This window comes from Alosa alosa, chromosome 16 (assembly GCF_017589495.1).
Source record: "Alosa alosa isolate M-15738 ecotype Scorff River chromosome 16, AALO_Geno_1.1, whole genome shotgun sequence".
NCBI classification, from domain to species: Eukaryota; Metazoa; Chordata; class Actinopteri; order Clupeiformes; family Clupeidae; genus Alosa; species Alosa alosa.
In genome coordinates this window covers 2,304,223-2,320,671 of record NC_063204.1, presented here as the reverse complement: position 1 = coordinate 2,320,671, position 16,449 = coordinate 2,304,223, and the positions used below count along the sequence as shown (strand labels likewise).

Genomic DNA, 16,449 nt, shown 5'->3' with positions numbered 1-16,449 from the left:
CCCCCAAACCTGTGTATGTTTTTTTCCTCTCAATTTTTAGGCTACATCCATCATTATCCCTCTTTTTTAGGCTTTTTATCATCATAATACTCCTCATCTAAGTATTTTATTTATTTATTTATTCCCAAATCGTGTTGCGAGTGTTGTCAGTTACTGGTGAAAATGTGGTAATGTGAACATTATCAACCCGATATTCTATAGGCTTTGCATGGTATGGAAGCATATAAATTCAAATGTAAAACAAAAAATCATTCATTATTTTTATTATTAAACTGCTCTTTCAAAATTGAAAAATACACATATACACATAACTTCTGCGGACTTGTACAAAAGACCTTTTGCACTATTTGGTAAAGGAAACAAAGGGAGTTCAGAGTAACAAAGAGAACCGACTGACTTTTACACAGGCAAACCAGGCTCCTTGACTTAAAGAAATACAGGATTAACACATTGAACCAAGACATGGTAAGAGGTCCACACACCCCCTCCCTCACACACACACAGTGCACATGCATATGAATGCATAATCAACACAAAGCAAGAAGATTTGCAAGTGTGCTCCAAACTTTCATCAGTTGCTTTAGGTATTCTTAGAAGTTCATCAACAACATCTACAAATGACAACATCAGCACAAACTTCCTGCGTCCATCTATCAGACACAAAAAGGAAGAGGTGCATCATAATCAAGAACGCAGGAAAAAAAAACACAAAAAGAAAAACAAAGACAACAGAGAGATCTCATTTTTAAATGTGCTAATGACTTATCCCTTACGTCCCTGCCTGATGTATAAAAATAGACATTTTAACACAGATGCTTCTCAATCTACCACTGCCCTGGACGACGTCTAGCTTTTTACCCCCACCACTCCGCCAGGGGGTTTATCTTTTGCCCCGCTTGTTGCCCGCGGGGGGCTTCTTCAGCTGCAGGAGGGGAGCAGCGGTGCCGAACCCTGCCGCCGGAGCGTTGGACACGCCAAACGTCAGCCCAGCTGAGGCGTTGATACCAGGGTTGCTGAAGTTAAAACCTGACGTGCTGGAGCTGCCAAAACCTGAGAGAGTGTTGGGGGGGAAGAGTTATAAGTACAGTATGTATAGCAAGTGTAAGTAAGTACAGTATGTATAGCAAGTGTGTACTGTACAGCAACATGTAACCAAGATATAATCAACAATTCTGGCAAAATGTTGGAGCAACATGTTAATATATCAGTAACAAGTCAATTAGCAAGCTTAAATGCTAATATGTTTTATTTATAGACCAAGGACTGTGTATGAACAAGTCTGAATTGAAAACCTAGACAACCACGATGAGCAATTCTCTGAATTTGGCAAAATGTGGTGAATGGATTACAATCGTGGACAAGATATTATCAACTGCTGTTGAGAGAACTGCAAAGTCTAAGCTTGTTTGAGTGATGAGAGCTTGAAATTCGGAGTTCAGGCTAATCTGAGCATGTCATTTCAACTCCGTCTGTTTTACAGGACTTGGGAATTCCATTCAAGGGATGAGCGGAAGCAGGGGATGAGTGGAAGCAGGGGATGAGTGGAAGCAGGGGATGAGTGGAAGATGAGTGGAAGCAGGGGATGGAACACACCTGCACTCAAACTGCCGCCTGAAGGCTTGCTGGAGGAGAACCCAAACGAGGAGCTGCCCGTGGCCACGTTGCCGAACCCAGGCCCGCTTCCAAACGCTGCTGGACACAAGAGAGGGCAGGACACCTCTGATCAGCTCAGCCAGTTACACTGGTCATTTCGTCACTTATCAAATCATCCCCCCCCCCCCCACACACACACACACTTGCTTACTCACTAGCAGCCAATGGAGAATTCACTCACTCACTACCTCCCTTTCACTTCCTGAGCTCATGAGGAAACACAATGGAGATGAAATAAATCACAGCCACAGAAGGAGGATCGGACGAGTGCAGACATGGAGCATTGAGCAGTCTGAGTGGTCTGCCACAGGAGGTGAAAAGCTACCTCTATCTAATCTACGAGAACACAGGAGGGGGTAAGGAGGAGGTGGAGGGGGGAGGAGATCACTTCTATAAAGAAACAACACTGGGTCTCTGTAGTCATACTCAATAAGCTTTAGTCCACATGATTAGGTTTTTTTTGGGGGGTGGGGGTGAGGGGGTGGAAATAGGCAGAGGCAAGAGGTTACACAAGTGGCAAAGCTGAGATGACGGTACAGGAGTTGAGGTACCTCCGAGGCCAGAAGAGCCCATGCCTGGGGCGAAGGGAACCCCAAAGCCAGCCCCCAGGGCGGCCTGTGACCCTGAGACAGAGAAAGAAAGCACAGGAACTTACTACCAACGGAGGACCCTGCAACTACCCCCGTGCACTCAACACTCACACAGGACACAAAACAAAGAGCAAAAGGAAAAGGAAACAAACAAACAAAAAGCTTCCGGGTTGTCTCCACAGCAACAACATGAGTTCCAAAGCCAAACCTGCAGTGAGGGTTGGAGGGGAAAAACAGCGCCGGTGTGAAGGCCAAAAGCAGTCCCCTGGGTCAGTGTAGAGGCTACTCATGAAACCAACCGCTGCTCTACACCCGACTCGCCAATACCCACTTGCTCACTTCTGAAACCTGTACTTCATGCCACTTACCTGAGCCCCTGACTTGCAATACTAAAACATCTGGCTATCAAAAGGTCAGAGGTCAAAGGTTAACACTTTTACCCCCCCCGGTCCGTGTGAACCTGCATGCTCCTGTCTCGTTTCCTTTTAGCTGGTTATAACAATCAAGCTTGATTTGATTGGCTTATATAATTTAAGAGATGCAGCAAAGAGACATGAATGTCTGCATCTTGCTATCAATCCAATTCATTGTTGAGAAGTTACTTATCAGTCAAAAAGAAACCAAGACAAGGGCTTTTTTTTTCTTTAGAAACGCATTTATTGTCCATTAAACAATTCACTTACATAAAACATGACAAACAGTTGAAGACAAAACTGATTGTTATTTTCTTGCTATATTTCATTTACATGTGTCAAAATTGTCTCAAAGATCGAAGGCTAATATGTGCCAAAAATGCATTTCAAACATGTTATATATATATATATATATATATATATATATATATATATATATATATATATATATATATATATATATATATATATATATATATATATATATATTGTATCTAGGTTTTAAAAAGGCACACCATATAATATGCAATCAACAAGCAAATGTATACTGCACTCATCTTAAACAAAAGCCCTCAAATTAAATAAACTTAGAGACCTGACATTTCTCTGTCTCTCTCTGTAAACTTCCTGATCAAACGCCCCACTAGTATCATCAAGACATAAGCCTAACTATGGAACCTGACCAGAAAGGGGAAAACATCTGGGATAAAAGCTGACTGCCTGTACCTCTAAAAATAACATGATACACAGATCATGACGTGTCAAATCTTTAAATAAAAAACATACAACTACAATAAAGACAAACAGAAATGCCTGGGAACATAATTTTGTAGAGTTCGGAGTTGTTAAGACGACTTTCCATGACGTGAACTAGGCCAACTCTTTCTGTCACTCGAAGCTCAAAAGCGGGGAGCGGAAAACGCCCCCGCGCCAGCTTTCACTGAAGAGGGCAATCACCACGACAACGAAGGCCTCATGACCGCACTCGAGAGATTATTAAACAAAAGCACCACTTCTAAAAAAAAAAAAAAAAACGCACAATCCCAGTCTTCAGAATTCCTCAAGGACAACCCCTTTGAATAAATTACCATACTGTTCGTCTCACACACAACGGTGCAAGTGCATAAATAACATTCGGCAGATTGATGCTATCGTACTTTCACCAAAACCCAGGAGAAACCACTGCAATACTCATCAGGACAAATCCATGTCATTTCCCATTTTTACTGACAAAGTCATCAACATTCTAGTGTCATCACCCACCCACTGAAGCACCAAATAGAGTTAAGTCAGAAGCAAGAACTCCAGTTTTGCAAGGATCTGGACAAATGTCCAGAGTAGCAGCTTATTTTGTTGTGTTTACAGCCAAACATGGCCAAATGGTGTTCTCCAATACTGCTTTTGGCATTAAACTACATGTTAACTTGACGAACAGTACATCCACACCTTATCCAATAGTAAGCGGTAGATCACTGTAGCCCTTCAATAAAGTGGAATGAAAAATAGAAATTTGATTTCACATTTCTTTGCTGTGTAGCTACAGACTACGCCTTGAGTTTGCTTGAATAGTCCAGATAAACTACACAAGGAAGCCTACAGGTGATGGGGAGTACATTTGTACATGGTGGATTCTTCTGCATATATTAGGGGTAACATATTTTATGTTTCTATTATGGCACTGAATATTACGCATCTTGTCTGTGATTCTGCTGGATCTGGAGGCACATAAAGACAATTACTTGACGCTTTTGAGTAGCTATGCTCCCTGGCAAAAATATCTACCCTGTTTTTTTTTTTTTTTTTTTTTTTTTCCCCATTTCAACTTCAAAATACTATGCTAAGATGTGTACATGGCTTCCAGAACTGTGACTATTCTTGTTATAGACTGTGAAAACCTACATCAATTGCGATATGGAACCTGCAAGTACTTCCATTTGGTCTCCATGGAAACCTGAAGGGCTGCCACGGTTACGGTGAATAAGGAATGGTAGAATCAAATTACTAAAGATGGTGTCAAATATTAATTCCTTCACACAAATGTGTATAATAATAATATAAAAAAAAACGTCATGCCAACAGCAAACATGCCATCTCAACAAAAAAGAAATTACAAAAATAAACATTCATATAATGGCACCCATAATCTAAACTCAAAGTAGAAATGCACACCTCACACTTATCTTGAATCCTTAAGCAAAATAGTGAAGACTCAATGATGAGTCATAACGGATTCAAGGCCTTAATGAAAATGGTAAAACTGGTTGGCAACCAACGACAAACATTAATATTAACGCCATAATCAGCTGGCTTCTTCACGGAAATCCAGGATTTCCAGTCTTGTAACAGATATGTTCTTACATTTGACCGAGGCACGGCAATGCAAAACAGTCCGACAGTGTGATATGCTCTCTGTTTTTAAAAAGAGAAGTTACGTTGTTCTAGGCCAATATGTAGGCTTACACACATGCCTTTTGCCTGAGATTTTCAAATGCCAGGAAAATTAGGCAGGTATACATTTGAGTAGGGGAGGGGGGGCTAACCTTTCCCATAATGATTTCATTTAAATTGACAAACAAGAACAGTACCTTGCCACTTCCATCCATTTACAAAAAAAAAAAGCATTTATAGGCCAAACACACTGTCGTGGCACAAGTGCTTATGTTATTAGACACAAATTTGGTTCAAATGTTGATCACTTAATTTTCATCATGCAAAAGTAAAGTCTAATCAAACTGGGGTGGGATTGTGGGAATAAGAGTAGGGACACTACTGTGTGTGTGTGTGGTAAACATTTTCTTTGATCAGTTAATAATTACATTAACACTGTATTTGGCTATGTGTATTTAACAACAACTCTAGCTTGTGCTTAAAAGCTAAAGTCTCAAAGAGCTTATTGCTAAGGATGACTAGATCTCTTCTCAATCTCAAAATGTAATAATTTATGCATACTGAGATACAGAATCAAGCACACATTTGGTCTACCCTACTGGCAATGTGAGGACACGTACACAAGACAAAGGCGTTTGGGAGCAGAGGGGATGTTTCAAGGCAGGACTGGTAGTGCAAGATGTAGAGTGCAGTGTAGAGGTTATATCTTTTGACGTGAGTGGCCTGCTATGGGGCACCATTTGAGGGGTTCTGACGATCTGCTACATTAGTGCTGTTCAGAAAGAACTTGCAAGAAAGGCAAAATCTCCCTCTAGACAATTTGCAAGATATCCAGGATATACGTCCGACCCCAAAGATCACACACACTGCACTGTAAACCATAATAAAACTAAATACCATCAGTTCAACACACAAGTTCCCAAAGCTGAGTTTCCCAAACGTGTTTCACTATCTCCTTAACAAAAAAATCCACAAACACCCTTAAAAACAATACTACAACACTCAGATCACACAATTTAAGTGAAAGTGACGGAACATTTTGTATTAAGATCGCCACTGTCCATTCAGTGTTTGCTAAAACTGGCTCAACATACTATTATTATGAAGACCGACCTCTCAAGCCCTTTGAAAATCGCATGGCCATTTCTACAGAGCTCCTTACAGCAGACACCAAAACTCCTGAATCACCCTATTGATCATGATAAGAGCTTTTTTCCCATTTTATTTCCTCAGAAATGAAAGGCTGAGTGTGGGATCGGTCAGCACACTCTACATCCATCAATCGAAGAGCAGGGCATTTTAATCCAGTGAGGCAGAGAACGGCTGACAGTGCTGGGGCACATTAGGGAAGGGGGGGAAATTAAAGAAAGATGATAAGAAAACACGGAGAACAAAGACTAACCGGGTCGCTCTTTATTCATCCAACCCTTTTATCTCTTTCTCTGCCTCTCCATCACTCCCCTGCTTTGCTTGCGCTCTCTCTCTCTCTCTTTCTCTCTCTCCCAGGCTTAAGAGCAAGAATGGTTCTAGAACTTGAAGGCGGTCAGACCTGGAGCAGGCTGCTGTTGCTGCGTCAATGTGGCTGCCATGGCAACGGCCGTAGCATTGGGGACGCTGCTGAACGGTGCGGGGCCGGTGGTGACGCGCGGGGCACTCTGATACTTCTTGGTGGCGGCACGCTTGGACTCAAACACGTCAGTGGAGTCCTCCAGGAACGCCCTCCGGTAGTTCAGGTACTGGTGCTTCAAGATCTGAGTGGGGGCAACAAGATGACAATACAAGTTAAATTAAATAAATACAAAATAAAGCAATAAAGAAAAGGACTGATATGGATTAATGGATATGCTGACAGTATTGATGACTACGTATTTAGTTCATATAATTATGGCAAGGACCAAACTCTCATTAAAGATGCTGTCTCTAATTCTGTAATAGAATGTTGATATCTGAACTCAACAGCCAATCATACAACAGATTATTAGGGCCACACACGTGAGATTTTTTTTTGCCATGACTAGATTAAACTGAAAATGTCGAGAATAAAGTAGAAATATCATGTCGACTTCAATCTCGACATTTCATCTTTATTCTTGACATGCCCATCAAAACTAGTTTGAAGAGAGAGCGAAAATGTACCACTGTGCTGCTTCACCTCTTCATTTAACAACATTCTGTAAGTGTTTAGGAACTGAGGAGACCAGTTGCTAGACTTTTAAGAATGAAATGCTATCCCATTCCTACCCAATATAGGATTTCTGCTGCTCAACAGTCTGGGGTGTCCTCTATGGAGATATACTGTTTAAATACGTGAAATTTGTTGATGTCAAAGCCTCTGTACATAATTTAGAATTGATTGCCAGGTGTGTAAGGTGTCCATGCCGTAGGCACTAATGCACCTCCACACTGTCATAGATGCTGGGTTTTGAACTGAGCACTATAATAAGTGAAGTTGGATATTCCCTTTCCACTTTAGCCCAGGAGGCCATTATTTCTAAAAAGAATTGCAAATTTCCATTGTTTTAACCACAGAACCTTTCCTTTTCAAATGAGCCCAGGCCAAGTTAAGATGGTTCTTTTGCAGGGTAAGATTTTTTCTTTTGCAGGGTAAAGTTTACACTAACATTGTGAATTGAGTATCCTGAGCCTGTACTATGATTTTCTTTACAGAAACAGGTCTGGTTTTAATTCAGTGCCACTGTCAAACAACCAAGGGTCTAGAGTAATTTCCTGTGTAATAGTCACATTGCACAGGACAGTGTTTCATGCAAATTAAAATAAAAACAAAACCATGTATTAACTGCACCCATGTATTAACCAGAGTGCCCAATAGCCCAATGAATCAGATCAGATTGTTACGAATAGGTCCTTTAATATCCTGGTTGATTCCAGCTGGCTAAAGGAATGTCTAACTTTCTACAGTGTTCTCTTGCACAAGTACTACTTCAGAGGGTATAATAGCACAGCAACTCCTGACTGAATCTGAACTCTATTTCTTATAAACCCTCCGTCTCTGTTGAAGCAAACAAAAATTGGGCCATCTGTGCACATTGTTTGCTTCAATACGCAAGGCTTTTTTTAAATGTTTAATTGTCTGAAGAACATCGCTATGATGTAACCTATTAGTAGTTGTAACCATGTGTTATGTGTAACATTCAGATTTTTTTCTAACCTAAACTTAACATTTTAACCTCTAGCAGTTAGCTAGAGCAATACTTATGTGTATTTAACCGTTATTATCGGTGTGGACAAGTAGATCACAAAGCACTTATCCGCGATTTATTCTCTCTCACAGAGGTGGACATCCCTCTAAGCATATTAACTTTACTACAGATGGAAGAATAGATGCAGATGAACACTAGATCGTGTGGCTAATTCTGGTACATTTACATGGTTTATTTAAAGGAGCACGTTAATTAATGTACACTGTCCCACTTCTATAAATAAACATAAAATTGGGTACCCGCTATCTCACACACACACACACGTGAACATTCGACTCACCTTCACATTCTCATGCACTGTCTGTAGTTGAGCAGCTAAGGCCACAAACGTCTGATAGAGTCTCTGCATGGCCAAGGAAAGATCTGTTTGCAAAAACACCAATAAGAAAATTCAACAGAATGGCAAAAACCATAGCAACAGAGACTTCTTTTGACTGCGTAAAATAAAACAATAAAATACAATCAGTAAAAGCAATATAAGAGTTACTGTATCTTATCTATCTGTAATCCATGTCATGATGTCAGCTACGCAGTGTGACAAGTGCACAAAAAGGGTCTGATTATGTAGTGTATGTCATCATCCAAAGTGATTAACTTGTACAGCTATGGACACTCATATTAATACAGGTTGATTGATGGAGTACAAGACAACAGGCTGAGAGTAGATGATGAGCACCTGACATGTATGAGCAGTGGCTGTGAGAGCAGCAAGCCCAGTACCTTGCGGGGTGATGTGGGAGCCGCTCCCCTGGGTGGTCAGGTGGTTCTCCAGCTCCTCGATCTGCTGGCGGTACTGCTGCAGCTGGACCTCAAACTGCTCCACCAGGCCGCGGAAATAACTACAGGCAGGAGGAGACGCTAATCAAAAACAGGGCTGTACAATACGACCGAATTCTCAATCAGGATACAGGTAATTTCATATCCCAATAACAACATACACCTCCATATATATGACACATTTTCTTGGAAATTTAATGTAAAAATGTGTCAATATTACTAACCACATTACATAACCGCATGTCATACTGTACAAATGATGTTCATACTGTACAAATGATGTACACTTGACAAATAAGTTGTAAAATGCAATGTAAATATAGGCCTATTTCAGCAACCTACCATTAAGGATGTCATTCATTGACAGACTTTTACTAACATTTGACAGGCTAATTTTAGACCCTGTGTCAAAACATCATTGTGCAATTATATGATAAATATCATAATGATGACATAGTTTAAATTCTTATAATGGGGATGAATGATCACAATATACCACAGTATGGACCATCAACAAATACAGGCATCATTTTCATCAATGGATGCAAACAGTCGGCCAGAAATCTGATCCATAAGCTGGATCAAATTTCAATGGCTTCTTTGTTAGCAAACTCGTTCAGTGCCCAGAGCCACCCTCTGCTATATATTGCTACACCTCATAAAATGTATAATATTCTGGAATATTTGACATCAGAATAAAAACTTTAAAGACACCAACACACAAAAGCAATTACAGCAACAACAGTTTCCATCTGACACAGTTCCTCTGCTCTCTGTTCAGAGTCCTCATCTCTCCTCTCAGTTAAATACAACAGCTTGTAAATCTCCCTATTGTCAGACAGTTGAATGGTGATGCCATCACAACTCAAAAACAAATCGGTAAAAGCATCATAAAAATGTTTAAGATCTACATATTGTACTACATATACATATATACCGGTATACACATATTGAATTTCCCCTTGGTGATCAATAAAGTATCTAAATGTCCTGTTGTCAGACGGCCGCAGGTAAATGCATGTTGAGGTAATTGTAACTCTACAACAAAATCAGCCAGGCAAGTGCAGACACTTTTCCTGACGTCAGGCGTCAGTTCTAACCCAAATGAAACCAAATTCCAGCATCAGCATTCTGAGCCGGATGCTTAAGATAATAGGAAGACTGAAATAGCCCCTCTGCCTAATTAAAGATCTGAAGTAAATTTGACCCGTACGTTTGAAGCTACGCGACTGGACACACACGGGCCCAAACTAGATGTACCGCAGAGCGGTACAAAATATGATTGCTGCCCAGTCCAGCACATGTTTTCCACAAAAATAAGTCACACTGAAAGGCATATATGATTCTAACGGTCTCACTGAATTGCATTATGCACACTCAATTCTCACTGCTAGACAACAAGTACCAAAACATGATTAGTTCATAGATTTCACATGTAAAATACATTTTATACAACCCCACCCCCATCTTGCCTGTTCATAATTCTGAGGAATTCTTGAATTGTGTGCATGTGTGCGTGTACATGTTTATGTTTGTGCGTGCATGTGTGTTAGCCTGTTTATGTGCCTGTGTGTGTGCGCATGTGCATGCGTATATATGTCTACTGTGTGAGTATGTGTCATATGTAGGATTACTGTGAATGTATGTGTGTGCGTGTGTATCTGTTTATGCACATGTGTGTATATGGAATGGGTTTACATGACCCCTGGAGGCAAACATATGCAAAAAATTGGTCATCCTAGGCCCTACGGTTCTCAAGATAGTCACAGAAAACTGTGTCTGCCTACCCTCCTTTCGGGGGGTCCAGTCCAGCGGGGGGGCTACAGATCAAAACGAAAAACGATGGCTCCATGCTATCCATGTGGGGTTACATACCCACCAAGTTTCGTGTTCCCTGGTCTTTCAGTGTCCCGGGAATCCTTGTTGGTGTACGGTCACTAAATGTACACATAAATTATTTTACTGTAAGGCCCCCCATGAACGAAAGTCCACGAAACTTGGCATGCATGCAGAGGGTGTCATAATGATCCTACACTTCCAATTTTGTGCAGTTTTGACTATGTTAGGTCACAGATACCTGCGATTACAACACCTCATTTTTACTTTTTTGAGTTTAACTAGGTGGCGCTATACATGAAATGGCCCTTTGAGATCAACATACAAAAAAATGGTCCTTCTAAACCCTACAGTTCTCAAGATATTCACAGACAACTGTGTCTGCCCTACCCTCCTTTCGGGGGGTCCAGTCCAGCGGGGGGGCTACAGATCAAAACGAAAAACGATGGTTCCATGCTATCCATGTGGGGTTACATGCCCACAAAGTTTCGTGTACCCCGGTCTTAGTGTTCCAGGAATCCTTGACGGAAATTTGGACATGAAAAAAAAAAAAAAAAAAATCTGACTAAACCTATATGACGGTAGCAGCTGCGGGGCATAATAATAATACAATACTCTGGCTCCCCTACAGGTGGGCGAGGGTAATAGCGCCCAGAGAGCGTGTTTCTGAGGTACGGCTTCACTCACTCTGATGGAGCAGTGTTCTCATGCTGCAGTCCCGGCGGGGTCTTTTGAGTTCTCAAGGCAATGTCAGCATTCTTCAGCTCCTACAAAAACACACAATGGCATCATGAAATCCATTTTCATCAGTTCTTCAATGACAAATCTATTCAAATAAATATTCTTTCACAGTACGGTGAAATTTATTTCAGGTTTACGGTGTTAACTCTTCACATCCATTTTAACACTGTTTTCCTTCTTTCTCTTTACTAGTGAAGACTGAGGCCCGGGCTACACCAGGTCCGCAATTTACACACTGTTTACGGAGTGTAAAAAATAGTTTTAGAAGACTGTTCTAACTTGTTCAAACGTACGCGCCGCCATCACGTCTGATGTAACCAGTTCCATTGCTTATAGTGGAAGCTAATTGTTGCAGCAGAATGCTTCAGTTACGTACCCGGTGTAGCCTACCTGTGCGGTCTACAGTAGGTGAAGTGGTCTACAGTAGGTGAAGGGAAAGCCCTACCTGTGCGGTCTACAGTAGGTGAAGTGGTCTACAGTAGGTGAAGTGAAAGCCCTACCTGTGCGGTCTACAGTAGGTGAAGGGAAAGCCTGTGCGGTCTACAGTAGGTGAAGGGAAAGCCCTACCTGTGCGGTCTCCATCTTGAGCTTGTCGATGGCCAGCGCGTTCCTCTGCAGGCCGCTGGCGCTGACGGAGAGCAGCTGCTTCAGGTTCTTGATGTCGTCCTGCACCTTCAGCATGGCCTTGGACGACATGCGACTGATCTCTTCCTGCACCTGCTTCTGCTCCTTCACAAACTTCCTGATGGACAAAGAAAATAAGATCAGAGGTGAGTTCAAATTCACAACATTTGCAAAAAAAATAAAAAATGTCTGTGTGCCTTGAGTTTGTTTCTAACGTTTGCGAACACTTTTGAGTTTGAGAAGGTAATTCTCTGCACGCTAGGAGTTGGACGGAGAGCTACCATTGAGATGGAATGTTTACACAAAATCGTTCAAGTTGATCAGTTTATAGAAACATGTTCACCGCAAACATTCACTTCTGTTCTGTTCTGGATAACATACTTAAACGGACAGTTTCCCATACATAAACTAACCCTACGCTCCGCAAATAGGCACCGACATGAGTGTGTGTTTGATATTGGATTAAATTAGATTGAATTAAATTACATCGTTTTCAATACAACCCCACACACCAGTGTCAAACTCTGCCACTGTGTCAATTCAATTATATTTCTGTCAGCACCACCCAATAATAAATAAATAATAATAAGAAGTTTATTTTATATAGAGCGCCTTTCTCAAACCCAAGGTCACTTTACATAGTAGGAAGGCAAGGAAACACAACAACAAACAAACAAATACTTGTTAGTTAAATATTTCGGCACTGATGTGAAAGGCAAGTGTGAAAGCTTTTTTCATCTGTGATTTTCACTGAAGTTTGCTTCTAGACTAGGACTAGGCTCAATCCAGGTATTGGAAACAGGCCCAGATAGTTTAGGCTTCAATGCACTTTCGGGCTTTTGAAAACATAGACTGAGGGTTGTAGATAGGTTGTTGATATCTAATCTACACTCACATCTTATTTACAGTAATATACTTTAGAAATGTTTGCGATTAGAAATCACATAGTGGACCTCACACAGTGGCAAGACAGAAAGTCACAATACTTACTGGAAGTTGTCCACGTCCTGGCAGATGACTGGAGGTAGGTTTTCATCTTTAAGAGCCTTGCTGTCTCTGTAGTCAGACAGTCAGCAATAACAGATCTTAAGCAACTGAGCAAATGTTGTGGGCGATTATGGGTGTCAGTGGGTGGTGGTAGCATAGGGGCTAAAGAGTTGGGCTAGCATGCAGTAGCCTGAAAAGTTGTGGGTTCAATTCCCAGCTTCCACCGTTGTGCCCTTGAGCAAGGCACTTAATTCCCAGTTGCTCTGGGGCCAATGGCCCTTGTAATATAATTGACATGTGTAAGTCACTTTGGATAAATAGCGTCTGCTAAATTAATAAATGTAAATGTTGTTGTGGCAACAACAGAAGTTCCATTCTGAACTACTCACTGTGGACTGACACCGGAGGACTTGTCGTTCTTCTTCTCCGAGGAGGTGCTGAAGTCCACCCCACCCAGGCCGAGGCTGGGCGCAGCAGCTGTTGTCGTGGCAGCAGAGGACACCAAAGATCCCAAAGTCAAACCTCCACCCAAAGTCAAACCTCCACCCAGAGTTGGCTGCCCCAAACCTGAAACATTCAAATCAGTGTATAATGAATACAATATAATGAAAATTGTCCACTGCTTCTTGAATTGAAATTCTGTCTCACTCGGACAGTTATAATTGTTTATCTCACATATAAAATGTCTGAGAAGACTACATCTGGCCTGACTGTGACCTGCAGTTGTCTGACTACATCTCACCAGACTGATCTGCATGACCTACGGATATTCAGATGAAGTGACATATTCAGAGCCAAACATTTAACAGCTTTGAGGAAGAGAACTGGACACACTCGTCACAGCTATGGAGGGAGGGGTGCAGGGGACGTGTAGGCATGCGAGGCTAACCAGTGGGCACTGCGCTGGAGAAGAGGCTGGAGCCGAGGGACAGGCCAGTGGAGGGGGCCGCGGAGCTGGTTGCCGCGGCGCCGAGGTTAAGGGAGAACCCCGGCAGGCTGGTCTGCGGCGCCGTGGACGTGAGGCCAGAGCCAAAGGTGAGGCCAGTGGCTGGGGCAGAGGAGGTGGTCGTCAGGGAGAAAGGTGTGGCGGAGGCAGCCGGCTTCCCAAAGCTGAAACCTGTATTAGCAGCAGTGGGTGCAGCAGGAGCACCTGTAAGAGAAAGCACGAGGGTGGTGATGGACCTGGTCAGGGGAACATTCCAAACACAAGATTCCATTTCAGAACAATTCAAGGTTCTAAAATTCCATGTTGAATTCAACAAACTCATTTCTTTAAGACGTTCATTTTCCAGCATTCTCTTAATGTGAATATAATGGCAACACAAGCTTAATAGTGTGAGGCTGAAGATTACCTAGTGTGAGCCCAGTGGTTGGTGCAGCTGCAGCAGCCCCTAGAAAGTGGTAAGACATAGGCTGTAATCTCACAAAAATCACAAATATGAAACCATCTTGGCTGGTAGGCCTCAACTGACCTTTTAAACAACTACTACTTTGACAGTAAACAAAATAGAGAAACTCAGTTATCTGCCTGAGTGAACACAACGTGCACCAAACAATGAAAGTAATAATTTAACGTCAATAACCCAAAACACATTGAAAATAAGACTAGACTCATTAACCATCATTGCAGTGCAATCGATAAAAATAGTCAACAAATATGTACAATGGGTACCAAAACGCATTATATCAGCATTCTTATAGAATCTACCTGCGGCAGGTGTACCAAAGCCAAAGCCGCCAGCTGGTTTCTGAGCTAGCAGGCCACTACCTCCGAATAAACTTGCGGAGGTAGTTGTTGTGGCAGCAGCAGCAGCAGCAACCGGGGTGGAAGCAGCGCCCCCAAGACCTCCAAATGAAAAACCAGTCGTGTTCGCTGGCGCTGCAGGGGCGCTGAAACACAAAAGCACAGGACACAAACCACAATAAGCAACGTTATTTCTTGCACGGTCAGTCTGGGATACGTTACTGTTCGTTCACAGAAATAACTTACAATACAATAACTTACAGTATGAGTTTTAATTTAGATACCAGTTTGAATTTTACACATTTTCGCCGCAATGTTTTCCACGTGCAAAAGTATTGTTATTCACATCACACCAAGATAGCTTAGACCGAAAGTAATTGTGCAAATCTGAAAGTTGACACCACATAAGCATGATTATGTTAACGTTACCATATTTGAACAATTCAGAAGGTAGTGCTAGATGTTAACGTATTTGAACGTACACTTAGATGTTAACGTTACCATTGCGCGCCCAACAATCGGACAACGTATTTCATAAAACATTGGGTTACGATTGACATATTTTCACAGAACAAGAACTCCACTAATTTAACGGTAAACTGGGTTAAGTTTTAGTAGCTCACTGGCTACCCTGGAGTCAGCGAGTATGAGAGCAAGTTGACATCAGCCCAACTTTGGCAGCTAGCTGGTTAGCTTTCTAGCTAGCTAGAGGCTAATGTCAGAGCCCGTCTATGGATTAAACATTCTCTGCTAATATCAAAGCTTAGAAACAATGTTACCTTGTTGCAGCTCCAAAAGAAAACCCTCCTCCAGTATTGGGGGCCCCCAGCGTGGTCGTTCCAAAACTGAACCCAGACATTTTATTAGTTATAGAATATGTGGCATTTAAATTCAAACACGTAGGTATGCTAAGTGGCTATCAAAAGTGGCTTGCCAGGCCTAGATAACGTTATGCGAGTCCTCGTGGAGGCCCTAACACCAATCTAGTTCTACATTCGCGGTCATGATAAACGAAACATTCCGGCCGTTTTCAGATTTCCAGATAGTGTCATAGATATTGTAAATGCTTACAACGTGGCACTTGGTGCATTCATATTGAAATGAAGTATTTCCCTGTAAATACTGAAGGCTAAAGTCGTTGTAGCTAGTTTTGATTCCGCGCCTGATGCTGATGTAGTGAATATTAATTTCCGGTTGAAGCCAAAGGTTTCTGGGATATTGGAGGACTAACGTCTTTCGCGCGAGACCGCATCTCAGAGCCCGTTTAAAGATTGGATTATCTTGTCCCGTCTCTGGCTCAACTCTTTTATATCTTTTTATCTTTTCTTTTATGTCGGTTACCCACTTCTGCCGATTTCTTTCTGATTCCCAAAGACATTTTTCATTTAGTAATAATCACCAGTTACACCAAAGTGCTAACAAACCGCCCTTGATGGAGTCAAAAAAATACAAGATCCAACATGCATCTCGTGTTT

The 16,449-nt window shown here is 41.8% G+C and overlaps 1 protein-coding gene across 5 annotated transcripts; it reads right to left on the bottom strand.

The window, feature by feature from the left end:
- Positions 1-246: 246 nt before the first annotated feature.
- nup58 (nucleoporin 58) lies at positions 247-16,364 on the bottom strand. Of its 5 annotated transcripts, none has more exons than XM_048265711.1 (14): positions 15,754-16,364; positions 14,939-15,120; positions 14,583-14,621; positions 14,120-14,380; positions 13,620-13,797; positions 13,234-13,299; positions 12,187-12,361; positions 11,566-11,645; positions 8,986-9,104; positions 8,546-8,628; positions 6,594-6,795; positions 2,205-2,276; positions 1,594-1,692; positions 247-1,050 (listed from the first exon to the last, which is right to left on the bottom strand). In XM_048265711.1, exons 1-14 carry the CDS (start codon positions 15,831-15,833, stop codon positions 881-883), a joined length of 1,806 nt encoding a protein of 601 aa, XP_048121668.1. In that variant the 5' UTR covers positions 15,834-16,364; the 3' UTR covers positions 247-880. The 5 variants fall into 5 exon arrangements, with proteins under 5 accessions (XP_048121668.1, XP_048121669.1, XP_048121670.1 ...); XM_048265712.1 differs by having other exon boundaries at positions 1,594-1,689; XM_048265713.1 differs by lacking the exon at positions 2,205-2,276 and having other exon boundaries at positions 15,754-16,363.
- Positions 16,365-16,449: the final 85 nt, after the last annotated feature.